Here is a 10,599-nt window from a genome sequence, read left to right as displayed (position 1 = left end):
CGTCCATTGAATCGCCGATCTCAACCAGCTCGGCTCCGTTTGGCGAAACAATTTGGCGCAAACCGGGTCGGACCTGCTCGTTAGACGCCCGCTATCCGCCCTCACACGTCCCCTGGCCTTGTGTTTTATCTGACTGCGGCGGTTTGGGGGGTGGGTGGAGGAGGAGGGGGGGGCGCGCTTTCCTGGGCTCGCTGGCTGGGTTTGGTCGGGGGAGGCAGAGAGAGAGAGAGAGAGGGGAGAGAGAGAGAGAGAGAGAGAGAGAGAGAGAGAGGAGGAGAGAAGAGAGGAGGAGGGGGGGGAAGCGCTGCTTAGCTTTTGGTCCCGAGCGATGATGGAGCTGGAGTCGGCCAGTAACAGAGGCGAACTGGGAGCTGTGGGGGACTCGCTGCAGCCACAGACTCCCAGCAGACACGAGAAGAGCCTGGGACTGCTCACGACCAAGTTTGTGACTCTGCTGCAGGAGGCCAAGGACGGAGTGCTGGACCTGAAAGCGGTGGGTCTTTGTTGTGAGCTAGCACATGTCGTTAGGTCCCATTCACTTTCGCTAGCATTGCTCCGTTAGCCTAGCCTAGCCTAGCCTAGCCTCGCCGTGTGACAGGCTGATTTGAATGGGTGATACTTCTCCTGAAGGCTTTTTGTTTTTACTGTTCAAACATCCACTTTAATGCTGTTGTTGTTGTTGTTGTTGTTGTGTTAAAGGTTTCAAACTGAACTTTTAAAGGAAGCCTGGTCAACTTTTTCTGACTTTGCCCCCCCCCACCCCCCCTTGCAGATTCAAAGTTAAAAAAAAAAAGAAAGTGGGTCAGCTTTTGTAGCTCCTTTCTGAGGCATCCTCACACATGAGCAGTTTTTGTCTGATTGATAATGTCTTTTGTCACTTAACGACAATATAACCCCCCCCAATATGCAAACAGCATTATATTTGAAGGGCTGTAGTTCTGCAGAGATGAGCTGACCCACCAATCTTGTCCTCCAGGTGTAAACCAACTCATGATTTTATAGTTTTTATCAGTAAAAATGTAAACTGTGATGTTAAAATGATAATCCCCACACCGATATCTTTCAAAATAAAAGCAGAATAGCTGCATTCTTCACCCCATGAGCCGCATAGATGTCATACTAACACACAACTGTGATCTGACTAATAGTTTCAGAGTCACTAAAGCGAATAAGTTGTTGTTGTTGTTTCTCTTCTACTAAGATAATTAATCTTTGCACATGTTTAAAGCCAGTGCTACTAACGCTTAATAAGCCCTAAAGCTGTAAAAATGTGGTTTGACCTGAAGCCCGGACTTAAACTGGAATATAAATAGAAACATTTCAACCAACACTGCCATCCATATCTTTCTTTTCTCAGCCTTATCCAGTGAACCGGATGGCAGCTTGATCAGCCAAGCATTACTTCGTATAATAGAGCAGTTTCTTTTTCACAGCGACCTCCGAGACTTGACGGACAGAGTGGCTTTCATAGCTTTATAACCCGCTGACGCTCACGTTTCACTTTTGCTTTGCTCCACACTGATCTTAAAATACGAGCAGTGTGTCATTCTCAGACAGAAGAAGAATTGATGTGATTAATCTGTTATAACACGTCCTTTAAACTCTATAATGAGCAGCACTAAAGACCAAAAACTCTGCTCTGACTGGAGTCTATATGTTGACGCTGTTGGAAAAGAAGCTCCGGCAGCCACACTGAACTGCAAATACATTTGTTTTGCATGTGTAAATAATGAAATTGTCTCGTATGATCATTCAGAAGGTCTGTGACTCCATTGCACCCACAGGGCCTGCTCAACTCAACTTATCAGCACCGGCCATATGGTTATCATTAGTTTGTTTAAACACCATAAGTTTGGGCCTGCGAGGGAAGTTTTTATAATGTGTGGTGAAACCTCATGGTTTATGGTTGCAGCGCATTGAACCCGTTGGCACCGATACTGTGGTCTCTCTTTGACTAAAGGAACTGCCAGTAATCTCTGTTTGTATTCTTCATTACTTTCTGTGCTGTCATTCAGGCGGCAGACACCTTGGCAGTGCGGCAGAAACGACGTATCTACGATATCACTAATGTGTTGGAGGGAATCGGACTGATAGAGAAGAAGTCCAAGAACAGCATCCAGTGGAAGTAAGTCTACAGTTTGTGTGTGTGTGTTGCATTTGTCACTTTCCTGTGCTTATTTCCCAATAAAGCTAGTAGCTGTCACAATATAATCATGTCAGAACGGCATTATAATTACAACAAAATGGCTTATTACAACAGGTGTGTCGTTACAACCTCCAGGAGAACTGTAGATATGAGGCTGTTTATTTACATTGCAGACATATTTCTTTGCTGTTTTGGGTCTGCAGTCAAGCACATTGTATTTGAAACAGTTCCTGAGGCTTTAAGCTGTAGTAAAACTGTAGTAATTTTAATCATAGTCCCCCAAATAGGCCTTTTTCCCCCCATGATACTAATAACATTATTGATGGCTCTGTTCTATTCAAGCCAGCATGAAAGATACTGTAACCCTTAAACTGAAGCAGCTAAATGCAATATAATGTTTTCATTATGTTTCATTTATTAATGAAGTGGTTCAGTATGATGAATGGCATTGAACAGTTTACTAAATAGTGGCCAATCGATATGGGGTTTTCAGTGGTCTGTGCCGATATCAAAGCAAAGACAAGTCGTGTAATTTTATTTTATTCTGCAGGAAAATAATTCATTGATTGATTATTTGGCCAATTTCAGGCTGTTTGGGGAAACACAACATCTATCGTAAAAATGGTTCTTGTCAGTGCAGCTGCAGTCCGGATACATTTGTTTTATCCAAGCTCTAATACAAGGCAGACGGATCATCAGCTGAGAGAAAGTGAATGAGAATAAATAAGCGTAGTTGTATCAATAATAAAGCAGCGTGTTCATAAGTGTGTGGTCTCTTCGCCTGCCGCCTGTACATGACCGTGTGTTTGTGTTTGTGTTTTCAGGGGTGTAGGTCCAGGCTGTAACACCAGAGAGATAGCCGATAAGCTGATTGATCTAAAGGCCGAGCTAGATGACCTGGCTCTCAGGGAACACGAGCTGGACCAACAAAGAGTCTGGGTCCAACAGAGCATCAAGAATGTCACAGACGACTCTAACAACAGCCCATATCCTTCACTGCGCCGTGTGTCCAACGAGCCTGCAGATGCAATCAGAATAGCTTAAAATTTAAGTGTTCTCCTGTTGGTTTGTGGAAGACTTTGGTGCTATGGTGCACGTATTTGGTGGGGGGGTTAAACCGTCACTTTTCGCTCATTTCGCGCTGTTCGTTAAAGGAGTTACTCTTCTCTTATAACAGTAGATTTCATGTCCTTTTTAAAGAATGAGGAGAGGGAGCTAGCCAGGTGTTGCGTGTTTTTGTGCTCGCACAGTGGGTGAGTGAAAATCATTAGTAGCCGACTGATACAAATGATTGTATGAACTTTTTTTTTACGAAGCGACACTCCTCATTTAGCAGGCTGGTGCGTCGCTGCAGGATGAAAATAAGGGGGAACTGCTGTCAGTGCTGATTTAATATGACAGTTTAATCAGCCGTGAATTTATTCTGTTGAATTTTAAATCACTAGCAATGACTCTTCCTTAAAAAGATTTATCCGTCGTTGGTGCTTCTTCCAGCCCGGCCAAGATAACCCTTGTGGCATCTCTTAGGGTCATTTTCTCACACATTATAAAACCTCTGTAGAGCCTCAGAACACATTCATGAGCAGGACTAATCATGACCTGATTTGAGGTGTTTTCCCTTAATGTCCAGTGATACATTCTGTCTATATGTTCTGTTATTTCAGCAGAGCTGTGGCAGCTGTACTAAAGGCCAGTCTGACAATTATAGTACTGTAAACTTTCAACTGTTAATGGAAAATATTTTGTGAATTTGCAGTCTCATAAGTGTTCAGTGCTCAGAGCAGTGCCAGTCCGTAGGTGCTAACGTAGACTACAGCCAGGGGTTTTTCCCTGTGTAGGACAGACTGCCAGTTTTATCATTAGAATAAAGTGCTCTTGAAGAAGAAAACATGCCATAATGAGTTATTTCGCTACACTTGTTGTGTTGTATTGTTTATATGCTTTGTGAAAACCCACTCATGATCAGTATTTGGGTACGTATGTGCATGTGGCACAGAGAGTTAACAGTAGACACAATGACACAACAGTGAAACATATCCAATCTCAACACCATCTGGCATCTCATAGGGGATAATCCTGGGCATGCATCCCTACACAGATTCTGCCAGATCTGTCAGCCACGCAGCTCATACTGAGGGCTGTTTGGCCCGGTCACTGAAAGGGCGGCCACCGATTTTTATACATAAAGGTCATGGTGTTTGAGTTGTATAATTTCCTTCTGTGGCTCTGGAAGGAGCTTTTCTTAAAGCCTGAGAAAATAAGGCTGGGAGGGTCTAATGAAACATGCTGTTTAGTCGTATTATTGGAAGTTTGAGTTTTTGCAGCTTGACTCATACTAGTGACTAAACGTCTCAGCCTCTGCTCGCTCTTTTTTGAGTCCTCTTTTATTGACATTTCTGGAGTATCCTGTTCATAAATCTAAGTCTTCCATAAACTGGATGGAGATTAGATGGATTTTAATAACCATGTTTTTTCATTGAAGTTGCAAACATGACCCTTAACTCATTCGCACTATGGCCTATATAAAACACGAAGACCTCTGTGGAGCTTTTAAAGGTAATTGTTTCAGATGCCTAATCTTTTATAGATTGTTTTTTCTTTTTCTGTGACACATTGACAAACACCTGCCTGTTCCTTCCTCCTCAGGTGACACACTCCTAGCAATCCGCGCTCCCATTGGCACACAGTTAGAAGTCCCCATACCAGAATCTGTAAGTTATGTGCGTGGGTTTGTGTGCGCTCCTTTCGTCCAGCTACCGTTTTGTGTCACGTCTCACGTCGAGTGTATGTGTTCTTATCCAGATCCTGAATGGACAGAGGAAATACCAGATCCGTCTCAAGAGTTCATCTGGTCCCATCGAGGTTTTGCTGGTCAACAAGGACCCGTCCAGTGCCTCTCCCGTTGTTTTGCCCGTCCCTCCTCCAGATGATGTCCTTCAAAGCCTCCCAGCACCGATACCTACCTCTCAGCCGCCCACTGCTGCCTCCCAGGTCCGCACAGATATCAGCTTCCTTTATGCAATTAGTCTGTTTACTGCACCTCTCTTTATTAGAACAGTACAGACGATATTCATATGACCCTTTCTTAAAATAGAGTTCATGAATGCTTAATCACCATGGGAAAATAATTCAAAACTCTATGACTTCTGCTTTTTTTTATTTTATCATGCAATGTTTTGACTTTCCTCTTTTTCTTTCTTTCATCTTTTCATCCTCCAGGTCCCCAAAGCAGCTCTAACAACTTCTACAAAACCTGTTCCTGTCACAACGTCAGCTACAGCGGCTAACCAGACAGCCTCAGTGACAGGTAGGGAGGGGGGGGGAGGGTGCACTGTGAACTCAAATAGGGGCAATTTTTTTTTTTGGTCTACAAGATTCTGGACTTCCCTTTTTTATTGTCTCTTTTCACACTCGACCATTTGTGGTTACCATTATTTTACCTCATGCTCGTTTTATTTCAGAAGTGACGAGCACCACCCCGCTCACCCCGACAACAGATACACCTGCTACAGTTACTCAGCAACTACAGTCTTCTGCCTCGTTGGATGGATCTGCGTCCTCTTCTGCCTCTGCAGTGTTTGAACCAATTAAGTCGGATCCCTCCGAATGTGAGTTTTGCATGTTGCGTGTCTTTTGAACCTCTCTCTCTCCTCTCTCTCTCTCTCTCCTCTCTGTGTCTGTGTCTGTCTCTCTCCCTCTGTGGCTCTCCCTCTTTCTCCCTCTTCCTCTGTGTGTGTGTGTGTCTCTCTCTCTCTCTTCTCTCTCCCCCTCCCTCTGGAATACAGCTTTGGAAAGATGAAGATGTTGAGGCAGGGATAATGTTTTACTTTTACCTTTTATAGTCTCTTGACTTATTTCCACTAGATGACTCGACTCGACTCAACTTTGATACGTCTGCTTCGCTTGTCACTGTTTGGATACCAAACAACCAGGAAACAACAGGGAGCTTTAATGTGGTCCTGGGAAGCTGCAGCCTTTACTCACTGACAAACCGTAACATACACTGTACATTTATTCCTCATCCACACACTAACTAGCACACAAAAAGAAGCTGCCACTCTTCTAACAGAGGGTGTTACAGGTTGCCATTGAAGCTTGACTATTTAGACTATTTAGAAATGTGGTGTTTGGGCAGGATGTGCCATGTCACACCACCAATCAGCGGTCCGCAGTGTTTTCACGTCATCTTTTATGACATTAGCACTTTTGGCTGCACCGAGTCAAACCATGCGGTGCTGATTTGGATTTCCTTTTCCAGTTTAAACACGCCGAGTTGTGCCAAGCCGCGCCTTCTCTGGAGTAGGGCCACTGCGCGCCTGACTGATTTGCTGCTTCATAATAACCCTTTTAAATAACAAAATAACTGGGGTCTTTCATTGTGAAGACTGTACAGGAAATACAATGCAATCACCGGAGTAGAGCCTAGTTAGCGTCTTTTCTTCAATAATAACGAGTCTGCGTACTGCAGGGAGGAAGGTGGCTGTGTTTATTTGTGCCTTAGAATGAAACCGTCCTGAAACAATTAGAAAGTAAGCTTTCATTTATTTGATTCACTGTTTTGTTTTGTTTCCGCTCTCCCTGCCTCACACGGCACACGTTTAAGCGAGTAGCCCCTGTTGTAATGGAAATGCAAATCCCTGCCAAGCCAAGCCAGCCCATGTGTATGTGTATGGAAAAAACGCTCTTAGTATCTTCCTCAGCTCGCTTTAAACCTCGACTGAGGTGGTAACAAAACAAGTACCAGGTACTATCCATAATGAAAAACCAAGAAAGAGCAAGTGGAGCCCAGGTGGCATTTGTCACTGATCTCACACACAGTAATTCATTGAATGTTGTATTGGATTGTTTCACCTTCTACAGATGATGTTAATCCTGCAGACCAGGTTTTATTTAAATGAGACATAGTATACAACGGATACACTTAACATAGCGAGCTGGAGCTGAAATGTTTGCTGTGCTTTCCTTCTAGTGCTGGACTTTCCCAAAGAGCTCTCTGACATGTTTGATCCAACAAAAGGTAAACTCCTCTTGACTATTACACGAATAACATATATTTCTAGGGTCGTTATTTGTATGCCATATTCTCAGTGTCCAGCAGTCTGAAAGCTTGTCTCACTTCTTTTCTCTCCCTCTTCCAGAGATCATGAGTGGAGACCTGTTGGAGGACTTGATGTCCTCAGAAGGTGGGTTTGTTTACATGTGTGTAACAAAGAGGCTCTTGGGTCGTGGCCCCCCCTCTCATCTTTTTAATCTTTCTCTCTCTGTTTCACTCTCCAGTGTTCTCGCCTCTCCTCCGTCTGTCCCCTCCACCCAGCGACCACGACTACATATACAACCTGGACGAGACAGAAGGCCTGTGTGACCTTTTCGACGTCCCCATTCTCAACCTCTGACCCCAGAGATTGTTGTCAGAGTGTGAGGCAGTTTGCCAAAACGTGCTCATCTAAACTTCATTTTCTCCACGTTTCCCCCTCCTCCTCCTCCTCCTCCTCCTCCTCTCCGATGGTGAAGGCGAGAAAGAGGTGTGGGAAAAGCCGATATGTTCTGATGAGCGTTCAAGGGACACCTCTGCACTGACACGGCGAGCTCGAGCTGAGCTCAGCACCACAGTAGCTACATGTACAGCCTCATGAAGAAAATACAGGCGAGAACAAAACATTTTACTTACTGCTTTTCCAAGGAAACATAGTCAAAAACAAATGACAAATAATTCTATTTTTGGATTATGTATGATAAAGCTATTATGTTTGTGTATCAGCTTTCCCAGTGTGCTTGTGAGCGAACGTGTGGGCATACTTTATGTGTGTGTGTGTGTGTGTGTGTTTTGTATTGTATGCTCTCTTAACTTGAGTCAGACATCTCCAGGAAAAAACTAAACAAAAAAGAAAGAAGAGAATCTTTTGCTATCAGGTAAAAAGTCATGGCAGACTAACGGAGCACAGCCTTTATCACCCGGGCAGCTGCTCACGCATGGCTTTGAGTCCAAACACAGCTGGTTGAAATAAGCACTGTCCTCATGTACATAGAGAATATATATTTTGTATTACCAGCACACAAAACTTAATGTTTAACAATGAACTACATTTGTAACCCAGGCAGAGCAATAGTTTGCAAATAAAACAAAGGTACCAGACTCACATGATCGATACTGTATGTATGAAGTGGGGGGGGTGTACCAGGTAGAGAAAAAGGATCTTAATGTTGAGTGGAAACAGTGCAGTACGTTTTAAAGCTCTACCATTTCTAACACTTTTGAAAGGGCAACAAGGTGAAAGTTAAAATATAATAAAGTGTCTAATCTAAGCTCCAAATTACGACTATCTTGTTCTCTAACTGGTTCAGTAACCCCCCCCCAACACTGAAATGTTTGATTATTAATTATGGGCTTGCTTTCTGTTTAAATTTTTGCCTCTGGACCTTTTTTGGACTTTGCAGATTTTTATTGGCTCTGATTTGTAACTTAAATGGATTCATGTCAAGAGGATTAGCTTTTTTTTTTTCTCTCCCCCACCACCCACCTCTCCAAAATGAGTTCTCTGGCGATTGTCTTACAATTTATAATGTATGTATATGAATACCATTGTACTGAGTTCATTTGTATGTAAAAGGACATTATGTATTTCTGATGAATTTCTACTGATGCAGTGAATATAGTCGCCATGCCATGAAAAAAAATGCTCCTGTTTTTTTGCTGGTTTTTTGTATATTTTGGCACAGATCCCTATTCTGTTTTATTTTGGTTTTGTTCTGTTTCCAGTAAATTAAATACTGCCTATCACTCTAAATTAAATTTTTCAACTCTAATGCAAATGGGGGGGGGTTCAGGATGAGTCCGACTTAAAAGTAAAGTATTGACATTCATGTTTCTACAGTTTATTTTTTATGTAACAATGTCCTGCTTTGCTCTGGATGTATGTATGTACAGTATCACTGTGTGTATCGCTCTCTACCGCTTGTATAGAATAGCATTTATTTTTTTATACTTTATATATTGTTACTGCTACTAATTTTTTTTTTTTTGGGGGGGTTTAAACGTCATAGTTTCAGGAGTTTAGCCACAAAAGGCATCCTGTCTCATTGTTGCACTTTACTTCACTGTGGACAGATTGGTCGTGACTCATCCAAGCCCCCTTGATCAGTAGCCAGTCATTGTGTTTGGACAGTGTTGTGAGTTTTTGCCTAAATCCTTCAGTTCGAGCCGCCAGGGAGTTCAGCAGTACCGGGTTGAAAGAGTCACGTCTGTGTGTGTGTGTCTGTGTCTGTGTGTGTGAGACTCACTGCTTACAGACTTGTTTTTTTTTAAAATGTGCTCACCATTGCTAAGCTGTAGTTGCATCAAATGAAACAAAAAAAAAAAAAAAAAACACTTTGGTATTCTCTGTTTATTGTCTGGTTTCCAGTTCAATTAACTGTCACATTGTTGGTGTGTGTGGTTGGGAGGATGGAGGAAATGGCTTTAAATGGAAGTCATGCTTTTTAGAAAAATAAGATGGAAGTAGTTGGCAAATTAATGAGCTGCTTACGTGTGTTTTTAAGAAAAAAATATGTTTAACAAAGACTGAGTTTGAACATAAAGGTGCTTTAATTAAACCTATTTGTCTCTATGAACAGTACAACAGGCTGCTGTAAGCTTGTACATTCAACAGAATAATGATGTGAACTGTAGTTGTAACTGAGGTCATACACCCTTTCTTTTTCTGTTTCTTTGTGGAGATCTGATAACGTCCACAGATCTAGAAAAGAACCGTTAAATATGGAGGTAATGAGATTACTGTTGTATTATCCCTTCAGCTCCGTTGGTCAACGTACAGCCGAGTCATCCGTATGGTGCCTCATCAGGTGTCGGTGCAAGATGAATGGCTTACTTACATGCACAACAGACAATTCACACACACACACACACACACACATATATATGCATATTGCTGTTATAGGTTAGAAAAACTACAGCTTTATAATGTGCTGACTCCCAACTTGTTGCATTCCCTATCTCTTCCTCCACTCATTTCCTGTCAGCTCCATCACTCCTCTATGATAAAGGCATTAGTTTACTACTTTTTATTACTTAATACTATAATAAAAGTATACTTATATGTCTGCACAGAAGAGATGGAGTAAGAGCAGCTGTGTACTGTGTGGTTAAATATGCCTGTAATGGTTTAACAACAGTGGAAGCAGTGAGAGTTAAACTGGGTAATAAATCTGTTGGGGAACCGGGGAGGAACAGCAGGGGGCGGCTGTCACCAGCTGTACCCGACCCGGAACTTTGAATTAGTTCATCCACTACTTCTTGGAAATGTTAAAGAAAAGCTGGTGCAGCTCAACGTTAGGCAGCGACGGCATTGAGTTTACCTTCAAAGTAAGAGCACTGGATCGCTCAACGAATGCAGTTATTTTGTTGGTGGGCGTTAAAAAGTAGCACACTTAAAGAATATGGAACTAAATAAATAGGA

At 42.6% G+C, this 10,599-nt stretch overlaps 1 protein-coding gene across 2 annotated transcripts; it reads left to right on the top strand.

The window, feature by feature from the left end:
- Nucleotides 1-287: 287 nt before the first annotated feature.
- e2f4 (E2F transcription factor 4) lies at nt 288-9,762 on the top strand. 2 transcript variants are annotated; one of them, XM_051382185.1, is made up of 11 exons: nt 288-493; nt 2,016-2,125; nt 2,971-3,132; nt 4,659-4,702; nt 4,793-4,857; nt 4,949-5,137; nt 5,366-5,453; nt 5,611-5,754; nt 7,116-7,163; nt 7,285-7,329; nt 7,424-9,762. In XM_051382185.1, exons 1-11 carry the CDS (start codon nt 329-331, stop codon nt 7,537-7,539), a joined length of 1,176 nt encoding a protein of 391 aa, XP_051238145.1. In that variant the 5' UTR covers nt 288-328; the 3' UTR covers nt 7,540-9,762. The 2 variants fall into 2 exon arrangements, with proteins under 2 accessions (XP_051238145.1, XP_051238144.1); XM_051382184.1 differs by having other exon boundaries at nt 5,608-5,754.
- The last annotated feature ends 837 nt before the right edge of the window (nt 9,763-10,599 follow it).

The sequence above is a fragment of the Dicentrarchus labrax genome, unplaced genomic scaffold, assembly GCF_905237075.1.
Source record: "Dicentrarchus labrax unplaced genomic scaffold, dlabrax2021, whole genome shotgun sequence".
Classification (NCBI taxonomy): domain Eukaryota; kingdom Metazoa; phylum Chordata; class Actinopteri; family Moronidae; genus Dicentrarchus; species Dicentrarchus labrax.
Note: the sequence above shows the minus strand (reverse complement) of the source record. Positions and strands in the feature narration are given on the sequence as shown.

What these genes read in the sequence shown, in the direction of transcription:
- e2f4 (XM_051382184.1), top strand. Translation starts at nt 329, where the DNA reads ATGATGGAGCTGGAGTCGGCCAGTAACAGAGGCGAACTGGGAGCTGTG. An exon ending in TAAGTCGGATCCCTCCGAAT is followed by an intron (nt 5,755 to 7,115) that starts GTGAGTTTTGCA and finishes CTTTCCTTCTAG; the next exon opens with TGCTGGACTTTCCCAAAGAG. An exon ending in GGACTTGATGTCCTCAGAAG is followed by an intron (nt 7,330 to 7,423) that starts GTGGGTTTGTTT and finishes TTCACTCTCCAG; the next exon opens with TGTTCTCGCCTCTCCTCCGT.